The sequence below is a fragment of the Temnothorax americanus genome, unplaced genomic scaffold (genome assembly GCF_048541705.1).
Source record: "Temnothorax americanus isolate GAGA-0224 unplaced genomic scaffold, ASM4854170v1 Scaffold9, whole genome shotgun sequence".
Taxonomy (NCBI): domain Eukaryota; kingdom Metazoa; phylum Arthropoda; class Insecta; order Hymenoptera; family Formicidae; genus Temnothorax; species Temnothorax americanus.
The window spans coordinates 5,032,515-5,058,148 of NW_027509812.1; the positions used below are offsets into that span (position 1 = coordinate 5,032,515).

General features: G+C 37.0%; 1 protein-coding gene and 1 long non-coding RNA gene across 2 annotated transcripts in view; one reads left to right on the forward strand and one right to left on the reverse strand.

Moving 5' to 3' along the window:
- LOC143907830 (uncharacterized) overlaps positions 1 to 23,283 on the reverse strand; it is a 91,962-nt gene extending 68,679 nt beyond the window's left edge. The window contains exons 1-2 of the mRNA XM_077424842.1: positions 22,592 to 23,283; positions 22,167 to 22,213 (exon numbers count right to left, since the gene is read on the reverse strand). Of these exons, the coding sequence (XP_077280968.1) occupies positions 22,167 to 22,213; positions 22,592 to 22,755 (211 nt within the window). The 5' untranslated portion in view covers positions 22,756 to 23,283. The remainder of the gene's footprint in view (positions 1 to 22,166; positions 22,214 to 22,591) is intronic.
- LOC143907833 (uncharacterized) lies at positions 698 to 10,862 on the forward strand. Its single transcript, XR_013259992.1, has 5 exons — positions 698 to 942; positions 3,280 to 3,556; positions 7,264 to 7,706; positions 8,687 to 8,913; positions 9,577 to 10,862. It is a non-coding gene; the product is annotated as an uncharacterized LOC143907833 (long non-coding RNA).
- Positions 23,284 to 25,634: the final 2,351 nt, after the last annotated feature.

Here is a 25,634-nt window from a genome sequence, read left to right on the forward strand (position 1 = left end):
AACATGCGCGTGTCACAACGTCGTCTGTAGCAGTCTGCAGCTAAAGTGAGGTGTAGCCGTGTAGCGTTGTAGCGAATGATGCGATGAAGAGATGGAGCCAAAAGAAAGATATAACGTGAGAATGCTGAGAGGGAAAATGAAAGGAAAATTCGCGAAAATAAAGGTTGTCAATGCGCGAGAGAATAATTATGCCGCTACCATACAGCGCAGAGAAAAGACATGTGCAAGTGAGGTTAGAAACTTCGCGCGATTTTGACACTCGGAAGATCATTCGCCTAACCTGTCGTACGTCATATTAAAACTTACAATATCTTTTATAACTCATCGTCAACACCAAGTTTTCTTCTTATCATTAGAAAGATTATTATTTTAACTACAATTCCTTAGTTTTTTGTTTACCTGGCTCGCAAACTTGCCAAGAAAATACATCACTTCCGGTAAAAATTTTAGTGTTTACCATATGCCCTGTGTTAAAAATGCGAATTTCAATACTGATATTTTTACAGTTTTTATCGTCAACCTATGCTCAAGTTTTGGGCATCGGTCCGTTGTGGTTCACTTTACAACATATATTAATTTCATAAAGATCTGTCATATTATGATCGAGGTAAGAGCCTCCTTAAAGCTATATTCAGTACATATTTTTCAAAGAAACGACTAGCTTTTTATAAAGACAATATAGCTCGTCTATCTATCATACAACGAGCAATATTGGCATGCCCATCGGTTCTAATATTGAAATTGTACTTTTTGCAATATGAGAGTTATTTATGAAACGTAGCAGGCAATATAGGAACACGTAGGGAGGATGTCGGCATGTGATGGTAGCGTTCTGATACGATGTGATGCGATGCGAGGAGGATCGAGCTCGTTGAGATATATAATGCTCGACGTATGAAGCGCAGCGGAAAATAAATTATAAAAGATTGAAAGGCAAAATGAGTGAGTTTTTAATCTTTCATACAATCATATTGTTTTTCGTAGCCTGTCTTCGTATGTTTCTATCGTTATTTGATACATTGCTATTTTTAGAAAATAATATTAGAAGAGGATATGAAAGTTTTACTTTATATTTACTTTATATTTCCTCTATATATTTTTTATTGTGCTATAACGGATGTCTGCTACGTGCTGTATTTATTTTATAAATAACTAAACTAACAATGAATTTTTTTTTCATATTTTAAATGCATAACAATAATATTATTTATGCGATTGATTTTCTACAGTGTCCTTTGACTTTTTTTTGTGAAATTGCAGTAGCAACGTGTAACGTGTACGGTTAGAGCCCACCGAAGCGACAGCTGTTCACCGGTTGGCTGCACTATTCGATTGTCTCGCTCTTGATGATTGATGATCGTTCGGGGTAGCTGCTGCTGTGCCTTGACTCCGCGTCTGTCTTTTCCCTCTTTTCCCTCTAGCTTTTTTCGTTTCCCTAACAATTTCAATGCAACGTACCGGGTCGACATACGATGTTAAAATTTTTCTTTTAAATCGTTAAGAAAAATCATGGAAATGGGGCAACAAGCGTAAAGAAAAGACGGATGATGGAGCATCGAAGAACTTGAACCGAAGAAGAAAAGTTTAGAAATAACCCAACGATCATTTCTCAATATTTAAATTACCGTCCGAGTAAATAACAATAAATAATTGTACTTGCAATAAATATAGAATGCCGCAAGTATTATTCAATGTTATAAAAAAAATAACAAGAATAATAATATAATTAAAGAATTTAGAATTTGCAAGTACATCGATGTTGTTGCGTTTAATTGATGAAAATTGAGCTATTAACTCAACTGAGCTATTAACAAACATGCACTTTCTAATTTTCCAGGAATTCTCATTTTTCCCATTTTCTTGTTTCTCGCGTTTATTGCAATCTCGCGTCATATCGTCGTACATTTGAAATTACAAGCGTATCTCGTCGGTAAAGATCAAAGCGCTGATGAACATCTTTGCATAAAAACAGCCGGTTGCGAAGCTTCGGCCGAAGACATCAGCTACACGGCAGCATCGTATGCGACACGGACGATATCTCTCTTTCGTCCCAACCCCTCTTATTTCTCACCGCCAGGCTGCCCTCCTCCCGCCCTCCCCCCGTCCCACTCCCCTTACCCAGCTACCATCACGACGGTCTGCTACCGTCTCCGTCCATCCCTCGTTCCCCATCGTCGCCCCTGTCTCACCCGACGACTACCGGAGCTCGGTTCTCGTCATTAGGCCAACGAGATTTTATTAAACTGCTCCTCCGCGCGTATAGGCGGCATTTCGCCTCTCTCATCTCCCCTCCTTCACATTGCCGGCCCTTTGCCAGTTATTACATGCAAAGTGAAAAAGTTGCCCATAGGGCTGACCATTATTCCGTTGCGCTGCTCGCGCGTACCAGCCTAGCCTCCTTCCATGTGCGTGCGCGCGGCAATTACACGAGCTACCGCGAACATTTCTTCATTCTTTTTTTACTTCTCGGAGCCAGCGCGAGTAGCGCGACTAGCATCTCGCATGACGCATGTTACAAATTAAGTTACATCAATTACAACGCGTGTACTCGACTATTGCAGACTGTGCGCGCCGCGCCGCCGCGCCGTGCCGCGACCTTCCGCGGGATAATTTCCTGCCAGTCCTTCGCTACAGAAACGCGATATCCGGCTGTCATTTTGCCCGAATGCTCGCGCACAAAGTTCTACACTATTGTCAATCGAATTTGATATCTAGCTTGGTTAAAAAGATCTCCATTTTGTCTCACGATATGCTATGTATTATCTATGCGAACATCAGTTTTGCGTAGTTACTGCTCAAATATTACAATTTATCACTTTGTCACATCTCTCACATCAAAATGAAAACAGAAATTTGCCTTGAAAAATGTTTGGGCTGCATATGTCAATGCTATTTGTTTTTAAAATTTTCTAGTGTTCTCAAAATATAATAATTTTCACGTACATCAATTATTAGATACTAATACATTAGCATCAGAAATAATTTTTTTTAGATTTATTTGATGACAAATTATTTGTATACTCATTATAAAAATTTATTTTAATTGTAAAGAGTCTATACATACCGAGAATAAAATGATTAAATCTGTTATGAGATATATTATGAATAGAATAGCAATATTTACCGTAGTTTTCCCGTCATCACAGAAATCAAATATGGACAATCGATTTACGAACTGCTGCACGTCACAAAAACACAAAAAGTTTGACGTGATTTATTTTAATCACTGTTTCATCCGCGAGGATCGTGAAATTCGTCTTATGCCTATTGCGTAAATAGGCCAACTGAAAACGCATTGACATCGCAAGTCACCGGGCTAAGAGAGGGAGCGTCGAAGAGGTGGCGGAAGAAGAGAACGAGCCTGGTGCTGAATGGCGCCCTACCTGGTCCCCGAAGTCATAAATCATTCCCCCGCAATACTACCCCTCGGCGTTTTCCTGCACCATAACATCGCTGATCGGCGAACGGTCAACATCACCTGGAGCGCACCACGAAGAGGACCGTGTCTGCTCTCGCGACGGAATCTCACAGTAAAGTTCCACGGAAAAAAAATCAGGTACATACTTAAGATATTTATTAAAGCTCGATCTCTTCTTTCCACTTGCAAAAGTTGAAAAATATTGTTTGGGACATTTTCATTAAAAACTAAAGTCGAAGTAAAAGATAAAAATTTTATCTCTCGAAACACGTATCCTAATGGTCTTTGTAAACCGCGTTATTAGGATTAACGATGATCACTGCATGATCAAATAACTTTGTGTTTACACATAATTAGCGTCGATACTATTTAAAGATAAAGGTATACTTTTCTGACCTTTATAGAAAATAGAGACTGCAGGGAACGCTTGCCTGTGCCGCCCAACTACCATGCAAACATAAAATTAATAGCCAGTTTTTACTACGCGGTACTAACGGCCGGAACTCTCCTGGTGGGAGGCCATAAATTTCAGCGGCACAGATTCAAAATGATCTCCTTTATTGCACGCAAGCTGAGTTAGTTTCGCTTTGGCCTGCCTCCTGTACAGTCGCACCGCCGCGCCGTGGCCGGTTTTCGTCTCGCGCTGTGGAATGTGTGTGTGTGTGTGTGTGTGTGTGTGTGTGTGTGTGTGTGTGTGTGTGTGTGCGCGCGCGCGCGCGCGTGCTTCTTCCTTTTCTCTTTCCCGCTTTACCGCCAACTTTTATTGGCCGAAGCAATTAATTGTATGATCACGTGTTACTTCTATGCGCGATATGGCTCGGCCATATTGACTTTGCCGTGGTACACCAACCCTGGAGAGTGTATAATCGTAACAAATTAGTGATTGAAAAACAATAGAGTGTTTGACGCGCACTTTTGTGCATATTTGTAAACATATTGTGATAATGAGTGTTGTGATATAAAATCGGTTAGAATAAGAGAATTTGTTTATCATGAAACTGAAAAGGTGAATTTATAGATGCATAAAAATTTTTAGTTAAAATTTTGGAAGAATTTTTAAAACAACAGTGAACTATTTATAAAATTGACATTATTATCTCGTACATTTTGCTTTCAATTATTAAAACTGTGTAATGTAAAATTTACCAGAATGGAATATATACTTGGATATTATATTAAGAGTGAATAAATGAATGAAAGGGTGGATCTTTCTCCAGGTTTTTTAAAGCAATGGATTTTAATTCTTTAACTAAAAAAGGAGTGAAATACATAATTGCTGCCATCTGTAGGTGGTCTTTGCAAAATAGTGTCACAGCGTATGCAAAAGATGACGCTGCTGCAGCAATTTGTAATGCTCCTTTCTTCTACAGCAGTCTCAGAGTGAAAGAACAGTTTACAATTAATTATATTGCGCAAAAAATTTAAAATTTCCTGTCTAAATGAGATTAGGTAAATTAATTTGAATACAAAATTAAATTTGCAAACTAAACTATTTTACATTTAGGAGAAGAAAAAGATTCAATATTTATTTGTTTATGCTGCAAATGATTTCGTAGAATCTTCTAAACAATTTTAATATATTTAAAGTTTCATTGAATGCGCACTTATACTTTTATAACATAAAAATATTTGAACGTTTTGTTTTTGTTATAATTTTCGGATTTGTAATTCTAAGCAACATGATTGACGTTATTAATTTAAGAATAACATTTTTATGGTAATTTTTGTGATAAGATAATAATTTAATAATAAAAATCAAACGTTCACACGCGTTGTATATTTCTTGTTCATACATTTTAATTTTTCATTTTTTATATAATATGTAAAATAAAATATTATAAAGAATATCTCATAATCAGAACCATCTTCCTATTTATAGATTTTCCATTAAATTTAGGGTGTCACTTATATTGCCTGTTCTGTTTAATGCATTTTTAAAAACTACATTATATCTGCAGGTCAATTAAGATATTTTTATTTTTATCCGAGAGATTTATTTCTCAGATGAATGAATGCTTTCCCTTGTTCCTTCGCAGAGAATTTATTAAAATTTTTATTATACTAATCTTAATACAATGTTATCGGATTTTTCTAATTAATGTTTCACTGCAAATGTTTTTAAGCATTATTTTCTGTATAGATAACTGTAGTTTTTCATGTCACTTTAATAAAACAAGTTATTGTTTCTTTTTAATCTATAATATGAAATGATTAAATCTTTAGTTAAACATATTAACCATGTAGTTGTTTTGATATTGCGCGATTATTCTTTTGTATACGTATATATGTAATCTATTTATCAAATTGCAATCTAAGTATGTCGTAGGTTTTTTAAATCTGAAAAACACATTTTTCTTTAGTGTAATTTAATGATAAAAATTAAATGTACATACATCGCATGTTGATCGTTCATATGTTTTGTTTTTTCACTATTACCATAATACAAAATATGCCGATTGCACAAGAACCATTGTGTCCTATGTATGGTTTTCCCGTTAAATGTTGAAGTTACTTTAAGAAAAGATAAATAATAAAATAATTTATAAGCAAATAGTAATAATATTTCAATATTTAAATGTGAAATGTGCGTGTGTAGAATACGTTTAAAATACGCGCATGTTTACTAATAACGAGGTCGCTTTGCAGCGGATAACTACTATAATTTTTGCAGATATGCGATAATAAAGAGAAAAAAATTACTCCCATTTGCGGAATTTACAATGGATACTTGTTTAATTTGTCGTCCTATGCGATATTCATTTCTCGTCTCCACGAGAGTAAGCGTTTTATGCACGGCGCTCCAAATACTGCAGCCATTTTATATAGATTGCAATGTATTGATCGTCTCCGCCAACTGCCGACATTGTACGTAGTATCAGAATGACAGGCTGGCAGATGGAATCGCAACTTCCTCTTCCCTCGCCACCACCTGCCATCACGATCCAACCCCCTTCAATGCTTTGGACTGCCTGCCAACCCCTCGTCTCCGCCTATGCCTATATATATGGATAGCTTCACAAGTCGCAAACACACAGACATACACATAAACACACACACACACACACACAGAGCTCCCTGAAAACATATCTTTTTAATTAAAATGGCGCAACCACGTGTCACTCACGTTATGAGAGTATTTGGACTATGTCGACTTATCAAGGATTCTCAAAGTCCTTACACTGTAAAAATTTTAATGTCAATGAAAGTCCACTCTAAATTTTGTGTTAAAATAACTCATTCATCGTGAAACTAAACACTATATAAAAAATGTCGATATAACATTTCTAAATGTAAAAAATAACACAATGAATGGCGGGTTATTTTAACACAAAATTTATATAGAGTGGACTTTCATTGACATTAAATTTTTTACTGCAATGTGTATGCATCTACAAAAACGACTGTTGTAGGATAGATTTTTGTCTGAGCGTCATAAAATACTCATGTTATTTTTAAGCTATGTTGTTACGTTTAATCTCTAGCAGCTTCTTATTGCCCTTAAAATAAATGACGGTCTCGTTCTCCTAAAAATCTCTTTCTTATAATAGGAGACGCGCGATAGATTACCTCGGTAGAGCTGTGATAACATGTTCACGTTCGCATCCACTTCACTTTGACAAATGATCGCCTTTTGCGGAATCTCTCGCGCCTCATAAACTACGTTACGATGTTCTATAGTTTAATATTACTGTCCACAGAAACATTCTTTTTTACTAATTTAAGAAAGGATCTAAAACGACGACAAAAGAGCACTTTAATGTGTGTCAACAGAAAATAAACATAAAAGCTAATATATTATCTGACTGGATGATGGATATTATGCGACGTTTGTTGTTTGTTACTAGGTATCACATTAATATGGGGAACACAAAGGAAAATCTGAGAAAAATTGGAGAAGAGATAAAAGAATATAAAAAAAAGACGAAAAGCGCAAAAGAAAATAAGAGGATAAAGCAAAACGTTTCTTACTACGTCAAGTATAAGATAGGGTGGTCTTCATCCGCAAAAGTGCCCCACGGGAGCTGCGTCAACGTCTTACAGAAGAAGCAGAACCCCCTTCGTTTCCCGATCCTTTTGGCCTTTCAAGTTACCTCTTCACGGATCTTCACGGATGGGCAAGATCACAACGGCAACGAGTTTTCTGGACGGACGTCACTCAGATTCCGACCTTCTACCATTCTTCTTTCCCGTTATGATTTATGGATTCATTAATGCAACATACAACACTTTCTCGGCGCGGGAAAAAGGAACGTTGATTAACCGTTTTATTTTTGGTGCTGAAGCAAATGTAAGATACGACTATATCGAATTGCTTTATTTATTCTTGGCAAACTGCAAACAAACGAATTTTTTTATGGATTTTGAGAACATTTTACGCCTAAATTTACGTTAAATAATTTTTAATAAATAATGGAATGTTGATAACTATTAAAATGCAAGCATCTTACTATATTGCATATATACTACTGTATATTGTGGCAGTAAAGCGTATCACGAGTTTCGCGCAAGTTTTTATAGCGATCTATAAATGTGGCGGGTTATAACTTTCGGGGTAACAAAAGCACTAAAAAATTTAAACTTGTAATTAAAAAGATCACTTTATATACTTAATTTTTAAATAAATTGTGAAGAACGAGATTGTATAATATTTAATACTCGCAATTGTATAATATTTTTAAACAAACTTCCTAAATAAAATTAAATATTATTTCTGCAGTCAGTATGCGCGGTTAACCGTAACTGTGACAAAGACATTTTTTTTAAGACAGAAGCGAAAAGTACCTAAATTTCAGTATAGTGGGCGGCATTGCAGTTCGTTGTTAGAGTCTTTAACCCGCCTACCTCAATTCAGATTCATCTCAATAACATTAGCTTAATCGTTTAAGCTTTTAATTACGCCGGCTTATATTCATCCTACAGAAAATCTACCTACGTACGATTTACTGAACTTTTTTGTAAACATATTAGCAATTCTGAAAACAGTTATAATTTTGGAACCAAAATTATGTTGCATCTGTATATACATAAATTTTATATATATTAAAAATTATATTAGTATACACAAAAGCAGATAAGTAAAATTTAAATTTTAAAGAACAAGAGCTAATTATTATATTGAACTTTCTAATTATTCTTACACAATTAAAGTTCAGTTGGGTATAATCGCGATGCTATTGAATCGTTCACGTAATACCTAAGTTACATGGAGCAATTTGATTTACACAGAATAAAACGCTGCCGATTCTTTTATGACAACTTTAATTTCAGATTCAAATTTGTCGCGAGTTACGAATGCGAATCGGTTGCCGTGCCGAAGAACAGAAAAGGAAATCCACGGACTATCGACTGGATTATTATTCCAAGCATGCCTCTCGGACGTCCATTGCTTCTGAAACATTCCACGATACGATACATGGTGTCAGTCGAAGACCAACGCTTCTTCGTGCAAGTGTGGCGCGATCGAGATACGCTTGCGAACAATAATCTCGCAGAAGGTATTCGCTTTTTAGATAATCCTTTTCAATTCTTAATATTTGTATATAGAGACAATTGATTGTATTATATATTCTAACCGAATTAATATATTGCGTCGTTTAAATTTTTATTTGAAGTTTATTTAAAAATATTTATGTAAAATAGTTTATTTTACATAGCACATTATAATTGCGAAGGTATGAGTACTGCACCTACACAAGATATATTTTTTGTAATATAATTAAAATACTGCAATGTGTCAGCGCTGTATTTAGAAAACTCACTGTTAAATTTTATCTGTCAATGCGTTATCTCTCTGTTGTCGCGCTGGACTAAGCGGTCTTTTATGGCAATGACCCCCAGTGAATTAATCAATAAATACGTAGCTACACTGCGTGAACTATATTACGGTTTGCCTGTAAATGGTGTCTGGGAACGCAGACGCATTGCTCGATGGCCAAATATATTTTTGGTTATTTAGCATACGTTTAATTATTACTAAAAAAAATATGTATATATACGTGAATATTGAAAAATTAATCAAAATTACTGTTCCAAATTACTGTTCTTGCAATTATGTATGGTGTAAGTTTCTGTGATGAACCAGTGAAAGGTATTATTAATTGACCACTATGTTATGCGCGAATTAAGCCATGCATTTAATATGATTAATCTCTGTCCAGGTGTCTAGTCAGTCTCTACGAAGTGTAAGCTGATTGGTTTAACGAAGACCTGCTCAAAGTTCCGAAAATGATCAGGAGGCAGAGATGTTCGTGTCAGAGATTCATCCACATTCGCAACTTTATCCGATGATGAGACGTAAGCAAACTTTAGGAAGACATATTGCGTGTGAGTTGAGAATGACAGGTGGAAAGGTGGTTGAATGGTATATGACATGGGGCCGATGTTATATGAAGAGACAAATAGTACAGTTGCGATTTATCGAGTTAGATCCCGAATCCTCCTTAGTGTAATTTTAATTCTCTAGCATGTAGCGTGCATTAATTACTCCTCGTCTCTTTATCTACTTTTGATTTATAATACTTAATGTGTTGTGCTAGAAAGACTTTTAATATATGTGCTGCGCAAGAAGAATTACGAATTGCTTTCAAATAAAGTATATTGGACAACATTGCTCTCTTTCTTCTCCGTTTCATTATTCTCGTTAAGTTTTTTTTTTTCAATTTTGATCGATCTCAAGTAATTTTTTTTCATTTTCACGTTTATATGAACCGTCTTCTATACTTGTATCACAGACATACAAAGTATTTTATACGATTTCTTTATCGCTCGTCGCTTATCTTCCATATTTTGCGCTTCATTATTTTCATCCCTTCATCCCGATGATATTTTTGATGGAAAAGGCGTGCAACGGCTCATCGCTATCTGCTTGATTCTTCTATTTTATCGCGATTCGACTCCTTCGCCGTTTTAAGCATCCCCCTCGCAAGCTGCGTGTCCTTTCTCCTTCTACTTAACTTTTTCTATCCGTTATACATACACACACGGCTAACTCCTCCGTCTCCTTCCGTCGCTAAGCGTCGATGGAGGCACGCTCTACGGCACAACCCTCACCCTCCGACATAGACACGTTCTCTCTCTCTCTCTCTCTCTCTCTCTCTCTCTCTCTCTCTCTCTCTCTCTCTCTCTCTCTCTCTCTCTCTCTCTCTCTCTCTCTCTCTCTCTCTCTCTCTCTATCCACTCTTCTCGTTTCCCTCTCGTGTCAGCCTCCGCAGCTTCAGGAGCAGAGAGACGATCAATACGTCGCTTTAGAACGGAGAAGGAACGGAAGCTACGTCATTGGGAGACTTTGGTGCTCGTGGGGAGCGGAAAGGGGCCGAGGTAAAGGGACCTTTTCCAGGCGATTCCTCGAGAAGCAGAGGAGAGGAGAGCAGGCCTGGCTCAGACCAGATATGCCCAGCTATGAGCGCGAAAAGATGATGAGACGAAGGGTGGCCCCTAGGTTTTGCATCTCTCTTTCTCTAGCGGGGCGGTTGACAGGGACCCCGGGCCGAGACTGCACGACTCGAACCGAACGTCAACGAGCGCAGGGACGGCTGTGCGATCGGTTCCATCCAACGTTGATAAACTTATCAGGAGGAATTGATTTTTGCCGTTTCGCGTCGATGTGATCTAAGTAACATTTAACGTTTGCCATTCGCTATAGATACTCGTCTGACGATTATCACTCGTACAAATTAATATCGACCGCCATGTCCAAGTCATGCTAAAATAATCCAATAATATCTTTCTCGCAAAAGAAAAAAAAATATATAAATTCTTTAAGATGTAAACTAACGTGTTCTAAGAAATATTTAGATATTACTTATAGAGAGATTTGCACAATATCTTGTGTATACACTTAATTATCTTTTTCCATTTCATCGATAGTTCTTGATAGTTCAAGATTTATTTAAATTTTCACTATTCAAGTGTATTCTATGATATAGAAAGCTTTATTGATTGGCGTGCAAGCGACAGATTACGCATATATTTTTAACTGTTTTCGGCAGGTTTGGCTTTTCGGCGAATACGTGCGCGTATATATATATATGAGATTGTATCTTTCATCAGCTAACAATAATAATTAATACATCAACTAGCAACTAATATAACAATTCTCTATATGTTGAGGATTATGAATCAATGTTTAATAGTTTTGTGTATTTCAAGAAAAAAATTTAACTTTTTAAAGTTTTCAATTATATGATTGATGTGCTAAAGTTACTTATGAACTCTGCACATAAAAATAACAAATATGCATAGAATAAGCACAATGATATATCTTATTCAAGTAAAATGTATCTTATTTGTCTATGACATCTTGTTAGCTTAATAATGTTTAATAAGAAGAAAGAAATGAGCAATGTATTTTTCTCGGAATATAATGTAAATTTTTACTGAAATAAAACTGTAATTTGTTAGCAAAAATATAAAAGAGATAAAGGAGATAGAGAAGAGAAGAAAAAAGAAAGTTATCATTATATATATATATATATATATATATAAATCAAATTTTAAAGTAAAATTTGATTACAAAAACAAATATAATTCGACGAATCGTTCTAGTATTTAGATTCTCGGTAATAATAGAATTGATAAATGTTGCTAAGAACTGAAATTTCGAGTTGCGGAGGCACCGCGCAAACCTACGGCCCTGTGCTGTGGCATCCCCCGTGCCGGAGTGAGGGTGCGTGCGGTCCAATCATCGCAGAATCCGGAGAAAGCCCCTGGCTTCACCCGGGCAGCCGTGGGAGAGACGCCCCGCAACTCGAGGATTCGCTTGTCGCCGAATATCTTCTGTATCCGAGTCGTAAAGGACAGTCGACGGTATACAGCGTTTCGTTAGAGGGGCGTTGGCCCGTACTTTTGCCCTGTGTACCCTTGCAAATTTGAAACAAAACCTTCCATCACACACAGAATTTCGTCATCTTGACACGCCTGACAAACTTGATTGGCACGCGAGGCTCTAGTGACAAACTGAAATCGACCTCGGATGACCTCAAGGATCAATCGAACGTGAAATAATGCCAAACTGCGGAAACTCTTAGTGTTTTTCGAGCGGTTCAAGTGTCTTTCTCCTTCACGCACGAATTTGTACAGTTTGTTAATAACAATTATCTAATACCGCTCCGTCAAGAGCAAACGTGCTAAATGTGTATTAAATGTGCATGAATGTGAGTTCGTCTGCTCAGATTATAGAAATATGTTTTGTATCATTTCACACTGTGTCGTATATTATTCTCAATGTGTATTTATAATTAACGGCGATGGTTTAATGTTACACTCCGAAGACAGATATTACTTTTGCGCACGAATATCTCTGAAAATTATATTTTCGCATGATCGTTTTTACTCTAAACTTTTTATTGTATGCAACATACATTTGTTGTAAACAAATATCGTATATGTATGTAACAATCACGTGTATATATTCGCCTTCTATTTGTATTTCAAGCATGGTTTCTACTGGCATGTCTTTTCGCACTTTTAATAATATCTTCTTTCATGAACATTGTCTAATTACAACTTTTTAGTATATTAGCTTTGATGGACAAGTGGTTAGTACCCCGTATTATTGCATCCATATTTATTATGACGCATATTTATATTTGTACAATTATAATATTGTCAATAGAAAAGTTTTCGTAACAGCCAGAGTAGTTATTATGTAGTTAGACAAATCATTTTACCTACCTTGTATATATTATAATATTATACCTCAGTCCCTTTTATAAATTACGTTTTCACTTCTAGAACCATGCATATCCTCCACTCTCCTCTTTCCCCCCTGCGTCTCCATATCGAATTCAATGCCACTACATATGAAATAATTGATAAATTATACACGCGCTATAAATAAAAATATTTTGGTCTCTATTCTTATTATTCAAAGAGGATATTAAGCATTGGCCCTCATGTTATTCGTATATATAAATACAAAAGCATCAAAGCGCGACGACACGTGAGTACTTTTGCGTATATACTTGAGTAACAAATACTCAACATCTATATTATATTATTTGGAAAAAATAATATCAAAAAGTTTGAAAAATTTCAACAATTCTGATGTGAATGATGTATAGATGATACTCGCAACCCGTCGCGTCGCGTAAAAGAGTCACGGTCGGTCTCGCTCCGCGTGTACTTGGCGCGAGACACTACCGTGTCTCTTGATCATGATACGAAGCACAATGCGCTAAATCAAGTATTAAAATCGAGGAAAGGTAATCGTGTCAGGTAGGCGCTATTATAATTCACGACTTCCTTTAACCATACCCCGGATATGCATGCCGGGTCACGTCCTGTTTCAGCGGAGGTTTTCCGGCGTCACGTACGCTGGCGCGGCTAGAGCTAAACTTTTAATCTGCCGCAGCTTTAAATAGTCATGTCCGTTATTTGTGCTTCATATCAAATCTGATTAGTTGAAAATTCTCCTATTCCTACACTTTTTTTTGGCTGTTGTGACTAGAAGTTGTTATGTGATTTAAACAAGTAAAATGAGATTATTATTTTAATCACCATATTAATTTTAGAATACAAAAAACCACGATTACGTATATCTAAGCTTATAAAACAAAATTATACAAAATATTTTAGACATAAATATAACTGAGATAGCACACACACAAGAGTGAATATATATTAAATCGAAAATTTTGTTGCAGATTGCTACTATGTGGAAATGACAAGGGAAGGTTGCAAAGAATAGGCACATTCGTGATCTACCCTGTAGATCCGGGCTTTTGTAGAATGTAAATATCAGAAGCTCGACTCTACAGGTATCTTACGGATGACATGCCACGCGACTCTAGATTGCGATGACGCCATACTTGTTTACAAAATGAGTAAATGATGACTCTCCGAGAATATATAATAGAATAGTTTGAATATCGCTCTTCTGTTAATATGTCAAGAACTATAAGTGTAAAAAATGAGTAAATTTATTAAAAATAATAAATTATTATAATTTTTATCATATTTTTTAATAAAATCCAATTAGATTTAAACATTGTAATGAAATGTATGCGTAAAAATCATATTAAAACTTTAATTCACTTTTGCATGACATGTTACAGTGTCATCTCTCTCTCTCTCTCTTTCTCTCTTTCTTTCTCTCTCGCAATATTAGAAAATTATTTTATGTTACAAAAGTGTTAACTAATTCTATAAATATTTTTCACAATATTTAATATTTATTTAAGAAAATATAAGAAGAAAGTTTTGATAAAATTTGATAATTGTCTAGAAGTTTTTAATTAACGAAAGCTGATTCTTGATTAATACGCTAAATGATCCTTGTTTATTTTGTTTGTATAAAAAACTTATTGTATTATGTAACAAACAAAACAAAAGCATCAGGTTTACTCATTTTATTCCTTATTTATTTTTTTTACATTAAAAAATTTCCTTATGTATATTACCTGTATATTACAATCCTATATAATGTCTACAGTTCTAAAAAAAAATTATAACAAATAAAAAGAAGCTTTTATTAAAATAAAAATAAGCAATTTTGTAAAAAAAATGTTAATAAAATTTTATTAATTATAATTAAACATCGGATTTTTTATATGCAGATTGGTGAAAAAGAGCAATTATAATAACTAAAATTTTGTTATTTATGTTGATATTCAACATATTTATACCTAACATGTGTTGCAGTAGAAATATGATGGATATTATAAATAACCTTAGTTATTAATTGCTCTTTTCCACCAATCTGCATATAAAAAATCCGATGTCTAATTATAATATAATGCATTTTATTTTAAAAAAATGCAATCTATATTTAATAGATATATTCAACTTATTTATATTTATATATATATATATATATTATTTATTACAAAATTTATTTATTTTAAATGTTTAGTAAAAATATAAATTGTATTTTAGTAATTGCAATATTATTTATTTAAATTAGACGATTATTAATATTAAATTAATTAAATATTAGATATATTAAATTATTATTTATATTTTCACAATGTGTGTGTGTGTGCTTACAGTTTATAAAAAATTTTTAAAATAATATTTAATAAGAAAATTAAAAAGAATCTGCATGCTTAAATCGACGATTTGCTCTAGCGGAAATTTCAGGTACGACGTTAATGTGTACCTATATGCGATGATACGACAGAAATCTTCTTTTCGACTTTTCTAGTACAGACATCTATATTACTAAATATATATGTAAGAGAAATTTAATTTTTGTGATTTTTAGTTTAAAACAATATATAACATAAAGCCAAAAATATTAATCTAATATGTATATATATATTTTGTTACATATTTTAAATATAAGATAATTATAAAGCATACCAAGTGTATGATTTTATACGTTCTTTACTTCTTCGTCGTTGTAGCTTCTTCGTTAGATGTCACTAAAGTGTCGGAGAACACAGCAGCAAACGCTATATAGAGCAAATCATCGATATAATCGTTGTCAATTGGGAGAAATTTCCAAGTTTTATGATTTTCAAAAAATTTCTTGTATTTCTTTCGTACTAAAATTATTTTTGTAGATATATATTCTTTGCCACTTTTTTCTGTGCACACACACAAAAAATTAATATTATTAAAAAAATAAAAAGTTGAAAAGCGCATAAAGCTACACAAATAGATATCTTATAATGTTTTATTAAAAGCAAAAAAAAGTTTAGTAATTATATGTAGATACAGAAATTAATAATTTTTCCGAGTAATAAGATTTGTTATTGTAAAACAGTAAACTTTCAGTGTTCTGAATTAATCCGCGCGGGTTGTTGAATGACGGCAGACTTGTTTATACAATACGTAATGATGATTACTTTTCATAACATTGGCGCCTGAGAATCTGCAGAATAGTGATTATCTGTTTTATGTGTATGTCAAGAATTGTGTAAAATAAAAATAATAATTAAAAAATAATATATTATATAATATTATGAGTTATTTTTATTTTATGATGGCATAAAAGATTAAAAATTATTTTAGTTATTTATCAATTTAATATGCAAATAAATAGATGTTTCTATATGATGTTGTCTCCTCAGCATAATAAAAATATTTTATTTCTGTTATTATAATCCATTATAAAAAAATAAACTTTCGATATCTTAATTAACATTGCCATGAGAAAAATCAACTAATTCAGTTGTGTCGCGTAAAACTTAAATAAATGTTTAATCTTTTCCAAAGTTGTTAATAACTTTTCATTATTTCACTTATATTAAAAAATTTGAGATATTCAAATGTTAACACTAGATAATAAATTTATGTAGAGATAGATCATAAACTTATGTAACGCGATACGAATTTGTATCTCCCCTGTGATGTTTTTCTTTAAAAATAACAAAATTGCTTTGTTTACTTATTCATTCAGTTTGCAGGAAGATCTATTTTTTGGGGGCTCTGACCAATATACAGATCTGCAGATTCGCACGAATTCTAAAAAAAAAGAGCGTGCAATAGCAGGCGTGTAGATGAAAAGGCTAAAGGCAAGCAGATCTCGATGTATGAGAAGCACGATGTTTGATGGTGTGATAGCATGGTGGTACCTGGGGCGACGTGGTATTATATTATTGATCGTTCCACAAGCTCTGTCCCCATCAGCTGTCGTAATATCCGGCGTTCTCCTGGTACTACCGGGTTGCATGCTAACATAGTTGTCCAAAAAAATCATTCGCGCTAGATTGCATTATAAATACATGCTGCTTTGCTATGTTGCCCGACCTATATCAACTCGGAATCTGTTGTGGAATTTTTTAAAACCCCAGCAGAAAGATTAATAGATAATTATAAGACGATAAAGATCGACGAAGAAAAGAGTTATACGCTCTAGCGACTCATTGGTAGGTTAAATTAGTCTGATTTCGTCATTAGCTGTCAACATTCGGAATAATTCATGATATCCATTTATTTTAAATCTCGAGATTAAGGTAAAAAGATTCAGAAAAAAAGATAAAGGCGAAAAAACAATATAGAGAAAGAGGAGTAGAGAAGAAAAGTGATTAAGATACAGAAAGAGAAAGAGAGAAAGAAAAGGGAGGAAGAGAGAGAGAGAAAGAGAGAAAGAGAGAGAAAGGGGGTGAGGCAGAGGGAGAGGGAGAAGGGGTACAATTTTCCCTTCTTGGACACTTTAAAGTGCCTCTTCCAATATCCTCAGTTATGCTCTACTTCTCATCTCCTTCCGGTTGGTCTACTATTCTGAAGGTAATATCCTGCTATCCTGAAACCTTAACGTGTGGCTTGAACTCTTAGTGTCGTCGTCCTCCAGTCTCTCAGTGCTCTCCTCTCTCTCTCCTCTCTTCTCCTCCTCCTCTCTTTCTCTCTCTCTCAACTCTGTCCTGGCATCTCTTTGCATCCCTCTTTCTCCTTGAGATCTCGGCTCAAGTCTTCAACGTGTTACTAATACCATGAGGATTAATGTTATGTGCCGGGGCTTACTCTAACTATTAATTTAATTAGGAGAACAATACCTTATACGTTGATACTACTATCAGGTAAAAGAATGTTTTCAATTCTTAAAGTGAAAGAAAGTAATTCTATTTTAATCAATCTCAATCGGCATTAAAAAAAGGTTTAAATTCGGCTAAATAAGCTAGCAAAATCATTGTTTTGACAAATGCGCATTTAAGTTGTTTTATTTGATGTGTGGAATTGTTTTGTCTACTTGCAAAATGCTTAAATTACAACGTCATTAACATTTAATCATTATTTTATATGACATTTATATATATTTTTATCAAATGTTGATTTTATACGCTATCTCTAGCTATCGTTTTAATAATATTAGAATGAATCAAATCTTCAATGCGCCGATATTGAATTAAAAGCACAATTTCTACATGAAATAATTATGCACATAAATAATACGATATGATAAAAAATGCATTTATTGAACTTGCACAATCAAGACATTAATATCAATATTGGTTAGTGTGAGAAAAATCAAGTTAAATTACTTTTAAACTTGATATTTTAAATGCGTCTATAGCCCAAAATCAGTATAATTAAAGATTACTACAGCCCGCGATAACATCCAGGCAGCTCACCGGTTTGACTGACGATCTTTCAGACGGCTCTGCAGGAGCACGCTATTCGCAAGCGCCGAGTGATATTTATCTCCAAGTAATTAGGAGTTGGGCTGGAATCACGCATGCTCATCTTTCACCATGGCAAACGCCCGTTGCCCTGTTCCATGCATAATGCCGAAGGCAATGATTATTTAGTTTCATCCTATTATCCGTATCGAGAATTTCTATCTGCGAGAAGATCGGAATTTTTCCTTGCATTATACATAACAGCATCGCGAATAAAAATTACCACAAACTTTAGTTAAAAGAATTGTTCGTATATCTCTTTTACTTATACTATAGTATCACGGATAAGGTTCCGTGTGTAACGTTGATCTTGAACATATATATATCTCTCTCAAGAAATTATAATAATTATTATAACTACCAAACGGAGAAATGGCAATGACATTTTTCCTACGAATATTTAAGAAAGAAGAAAGAGCTTCCATTAACTTTCATTCCTGTCATGGAAATTTACAAAGTACCTGCACGTTCAAATAAATCTTTCTACAACGGGAGCATGATGGCATGCCACTGACTTATTTATGACCGTCTTCTGTTAGACGAAGGGTTGGATAAAGGGTTAAGAGCAAAACAATGCCTAGACCGACAGTGCTCTGATGCGGCCAAATAACAGGAGAAGTCGAATCGGAAATCGTGACGCAAACTAATTTTCCTATTTTCCGTTATAAATACTTAAGATTTGGAACAAAACAGGTTATATATAAATACCTATATAAAGTCCTGCCTTTGTTTTTACGTATAATAATTACATTTCAACGCATTTTCTTTAATAATAATAATCTATATTGATTATCAAATTCATTATACGTATATATGATTCTTAATGTACACCAAAATTTTCTAATTTTGCCCAGACACTTTGGACAGAGCACGCTTGTCTAAAAGACATGTCTAAAAGAAAAAGGCCCATTTGCGCGCATTTATATCGATAAAAGTGCGTTCAGAATATATGGGCCAAAGTCGTAAAGACATCTTTAAAACATCTTTGAGACATACATGTTTAAAAGACATCTGCGTGACGTCTTTTAGACATGCATGCTGTCTGGATGCATTCATGACATTTTAATTTTTTCGTCGATTTTACTTTTTCTTTCTCTCTCTACGCAAAGCAATATTCTAAAATCGTCGTTTCTCAATGTAATAGTGTTCAATTAAATATCTAAGAATACTTAATCTCAGTATCATATCCGTCGTTCACGTGAGCGTGAAAATGCTCCGTGCAATATTATTCACGCGCTCGGTTCTTGCGGGCGACGATAATGGTAATCGTCCTGTCTCCGTGTCGTCCGCGAAGGCTGGCTGCTCTCGGTCTTCAACGTGATCAGAAGAGCGGGAGCATCCTGGCCCTCCCCTTAGTAGCCTCATACCACTGCCGTATACCCTTAGTAAGGTACCCCTGGCGGCGTGGTGCTAGCCGTGACACGAGCACGTGATTAATGATCGCAACGGAGAGCCATGCAGCGCACTCCTCTCTCCTCTACCTCTCTTTCTCTCTCGTCTTCTCCCTTCGCCGTTCTGTCTCTCCGTTCCCCGTGTGCCTTTCTCCCTCTCTCTTTCTCTCTTTTCTCCTCTTTTCCGCTTCTTTCTTCGTGACCGTCACTCTCCTGCTCTTCTCTCTTTCAGCAACCCCTGGTGATGCCGGCGGCATTGCTGCCGTTGCCGCCTGCAATCGCCCAAGCACAATACCGGGTCTGCGATTGGACTCTTCTTGGTAACTTTCTTCCTTCTTTCTTTCTTTCTTTCTTTCTTTCTTTCTTTCTTTCTTTCTTTCTTCTTTCTTCCTTCTTTCTTTCTTTCTTTCTTTCTTTCTTTCTTTCTTTCTTTCTTTCTTCTTTCACCGGTGGGAGCCACGGGCATTACTGATTATTCGACGTTATATAGGTGTCATGTTACGGCTTAACCTAGTTTCAGTTATTCTAAAAGTTTTCGAGGGGTAATATAGGCAATCTATGAAAAATCAATTGACCTTCCGTTAATATTCAACAAAAACGATCAAATAATAGAATACTGATGGAATAATAGACTTGTCACAAATTTTACGAAAAACGACATGTGAGAGGGTATATATAAAGTATTATAAATACTAACTAAAATGCTTATTTAGTTTCTAAATTACTGGTTTTGTTCGGTCATTACGTAAACTGTAAGTTTAGACGTTATTTCAATTTCGCGTTCTATATGTCTATTTCAAATACTACAATATAAAAAAATTCTTCTTTATTTGAAAGAATCGGCCGATTCTCATCTGTATGTTTTCGCGGGTTGCATAAAATAAAGATGTCCACGAAGGAATTTTACAAGAAAATGAGAATATCGTATAAGAGTCGACAAAGAAATCAGTCAATCTCTCATCTAGGATGACTTTGAATCTGTCGATGTACTTCCTGCCAATCTATCTCAAGTACGTCTTTATTTTGTAATAGAATGATTCATGTTTTCTATCAAATTCTTGTGTCATTAATAATATCCGAATAAAAAACGAATGCTCCTTATGTTTAAAAAAAACTGTAAAAATCCCGATTGACATCTTCGACATATGCTCACTAAAAAATAATATAAACTGTTGACTTAATCCTTGACTCATTTCATATTTGGCAAAATATTCGTGACTTATTTGCCTTTGCGATTTGCGATACGCATTGAGCTAATACGTGACCATTATAATAATATCGACTAACGACTAACGGCTATAATAACGCTCATTAATGAAAAGTCAAAAGTTTCACAATCAATTTATCCTACAATGCATGATTTAATAGAATATTGATATCAAACCCCTTACAATTAGACGATTTTATAGAACATAAGAAATTGTATATTAGATTTTTATATATTCTCCGCATAAAATTGAATTTAATTAAAAACCTCTTTTAAGTTTAAAAGGTATTCTTAATACAGATAATGTCTCGATTATTTAAATATTTTTCCAGTTTATCTGTACAATTTTAGTTTGCAATTTTTATTCATGTAGAATCAATCGATGAATCTAGACGGAATCGATCGCGAACGTATGTGTGATTCAGGTTGCAATCGATAATAGTATCCAATTGCATGTATCTCGATGGGGCATCCCGATGTTAACCGGCACACAATCAAACCTCGTGCTCCCCGCGGAAATCAGCGGCGCCCGTTGTCAGCTTCGCCGACAGGGAGAGAGCGCGGGTGTGCGGGTGTGCGAGCGGTTCAGTGAAATTTCCGGCGTATTGTCGGCGAGTTCGGTTCAGGGTTGGGTGATGCCGAACCACCGCACTGTCGGTCCCTGCACGGGGCAACGAATAGCGCGGAAAAGGGAGAGATAGCGTATATAGTGGTCGCCGGGGCCACAGAATTGGAATGAGAGCGAGTCTAATGGGACGCGGAGGATGGTGACTCGCAGTGATGCTGAGACTTCATCTCAGCAACACGAGTGGCGGATGGAGTAGACTGACTAGGTACAGAGATGTGCTCGGTATGAGCCTTATATATAGTCGGTCAGGCTATCTAGCTCCACTTTTCTTCACGCGCATAAATTATAAAAATATTTATAGGCTCTAAAGTCTATATCCACTTCCGAGTCTATCCATTTCGAGGCAGTAGTTTATTACAATATCTCTCGTTTCTCATATGTATACATTTTATTTACGTCTGTGATATAATTTTTACAAATCCATTGCCTCGAAATGATTGAAATCAAAAAAATAACTCACCGGCCGATGCGCAACAGCGGAGTTGTAAGTTGTAGCCCTGCGATGATCTGCAACATAGAAATATTTTTACATTAAAGCAGTGCAAGTGTCCAAGAAAATAAATAGGCACTTGATTGGTAAATAATTATTATATCGCGCTCGTTAAATTTCTAAAACGTCATTTTAACAGATATATCTTAACTCGCTCGCGTAATTAATCCGCGAAAAATCGTGCAAGTAATATCACGACCGTGCGAATATAAGAGAGACGCGATCGACGTTCGCGACGTAATGTCTCTTCTCGCATATGCCGGAGATCGAACTCCAAAATTGCGAACGTGCGAAATTGCGCCGGAATGGACCTCAAAGGGAGTTCGAGTGGCGGAATCCGCCACCAGGACTGACACAGGACAGCAAAATAATAAAGGAATATAACGACTACTCACCTCACGGTTGCTCCGCTGTCGCCCGATGCCTCCCAGGCCCCCTCCTCCTCTCCTCGATCCTCCTCCGTTGGTCCATCGTCGCACTCACTCACGACGCGACGACGTTCACGAGCGAAAATGCCGAAAATCGACGATATCGTCACGGACGTCACGACGTCACTCATGATCGCGCGACGACACTGAAAGCACGGCACTCCCGGTATTAATCTCGCGACGCGGCGCGTATTCTTAATTACACGGCGACGGAAGAATTGCGTCGCGGTCGGAAAAACTACGAACGAAACTGTACGATCCGCTTGACCCCATGACGTCGCGCCGTCATCCCGCGCGCAGGTAGACGCGACAAGCGAAGCGAAGGTGGCGGAGAGAATTTCGTAAATCGCGCACGGCCAACTTCACTCGCCAGGAGCAACCGTCGCGAGAACGCGATTACGCGACTTATGCAAAAATCGTTAATAGATATTGTCGCTAATTAAACACGTCGCGGCTCGCGGCTTGCGGCGCGGCGTCACTCGATTCAGGGTCCACTCGTATTCTTTATCCGTGTTCCGAAAACGGCGTGACACGACGCGAGCGAGACGCGAGACGCGAGACGCAATCAAGTTGACGGTTGAAAAAAGCGAAATCAATCGTCCGAATTATCGAATGCGACATACCTCGGCAATCTCGGCATCCGTATATCAATCCATATATCTGCGAAGCACACGAATTAAACGGACATTCGCTGTATCACAGTTTTTCGCAAGCTAAACAATCGGACTCGGCGATTCGCGTATTTACTCCGCGATATATGCGATACGGGAGCGGAAGCGAGAGCGCGGGGCGAGGGAGTAACGACGTCAGAACGGGCCACAGGCGCCGCGGTAAACACGAGTAGTGGGGACAGAGTGGGGGTAAGGTGAATACACACGGTGCGCGGTCGGTTAGTTCGGTATGCCGGATATGCGTGTATAAAGCCTACCCCTCTCTATTCCCACTGCTCATATGTTACCGCGGCGCCCGCGGCCCGTTCTGATTTCTGACGGTTGCTCGCGAATCGCATCGCGGAGCAATTATATACGAATCGCCAGGTCCGATTATTCAGATTACAGAAAACTGTGATACATCGAATGTTCATTTAAGCCGGTTCTACAATCAGTCGTATGTCGGAGTCGAATTTCGGAACGTAACCGATGATCCAATGAGAAAAATTCTTTTTCGAAAAATAAATTATCCCATTGGACCCATCGGCTGCGTTCCGACATCCAACTGCGACATGCGATTAATTGTAGAAACAGCCTTGATACATATGTGCTTTGCGAACTTTTATACGTACGGATACTGAGGTATGTCACGTTCGATTACATTATTTCGGATGATCGCGTCTCATCGCGTTGTGTCGCGCAGTTTCAAAATAAAGTTTCCGTCGTCTTCGGAACGGATAAAGTTCCCGAAATCGAGGCCATCGCACACGATGCATACTACGCATAGTTTTAAGCTGGAGACCGCTATAAAACCAATGAGCATCCAGCACAAAGTCGCCATATTGATTTACGTAAGATATGTTCATTGGTCCAGGGCGGCGGTTTTATGATATGCTTATGCAGCTCATGCAATTTTGTGTTTTGCGATATAACCTTAATATATCGAATGTTTATTTACTATGTGTGCTTCGCGAAATTGATACGGTTCTCAACCGTGTTTTTTCGGAACACGGATAAAAGTATATCGAACGGACCCCAAATCGAGTGACGCCGTGCCGCGACGTGTTTAATTAGCGTTCACGGTCCCTATTAACGTACGTTTAACTTCATATTTAATCGTGTTTGACAATTTGACGATCGTGGAAGATAGATATAAAACGTTCATAAATCTATGATTGTATACAATTGTATACAATTATTTCGAAAAAGAATTTTTCTCATTGGATCATCGGTTACGTTCCGACATTCGACTCCGACGCATACGACTGATTGTAGAACCGGCCTAAATGAACATTCGATTTATCACAGTTTTCTGTAATCTGAATAATCGGACCTGGCGATTCGTATATATTACTCCGCGATGCGATCCGCGAGCAACGACATCGGAACGGGCGGCGCGGGCGTCGCGGTAACATGAGCAGTGCGCGAATAGAGAGGGAGAGGGGTAGGCTTTGTATGTATGACACGCATACCCGGCATACCGAACTAACCGACCGCGCACCGCGCACCGTGTGTATTCACCTTACCCCCACTCTGTCCCCACTACTCTTACCGCGGCGCCTGTGCCTGTGCCTGTGGCCCGTTCTGACGTCGTTACTCCCGCGCCCCGCGACCCGCGCTCCCGAATCGCCGGGTCCGATTGTTTAGCTTGCGAAAAACTGTGATACAGCGAATGTTCGTTTAATTCGTGTGCTTCGCGGATATACGGATTGATATATACGGATACCGAGGTATGTCGCATTCGATAATTCGGACGATTGATTTCGCTTTTTTCAACCGTCAACTTGATTGCGTCTCGCGTCTCGCTCGCGTCGTGTCACGCCGTTTTCGGAACACGGATAAAGAATACGAGTGGACCCTGAATCGAGTGACGCCGCGCCGCAAGCCGCGAGCCGCGACGTGTTTAATTAGCGACAATATCTATTAACGATTTTTGCATAAGTCGCGTAATCGCGTTCTCGCGACGGTTGCTCCTGGCGAGTGAAGTTGGCCGTGCGCGATTTACGAAATTCTCTCCGCGTCTCCGCCACCTTCGCTTCGCTTGTCGCGTCTACCTGCGCGCGGGATGACGGCGCGGCGTCATGGGGTCAAGCGGATCGTACAGTTTCGTTCGTAGTTTTTCCGACCGCGACGCAATTCTTCCGTCGCCGTGTAATTAAGAATACGCGCCGCGTCGCGAGATTAATACCGGGAGTGCCGTGCTTTCAGTGTCGTCGCGCGATCGTGAGTGACGTCGGGACGTCCGTGACGATATCGTCGATTTTCGGCATTTTCGCTCGTGAACGTCGTCGCGTCGTGAGTGAGTGCGACGATGGACCAACGGTGGAGGATCGAGGAGAGGAGGAGGGGGCTTGGGAGGC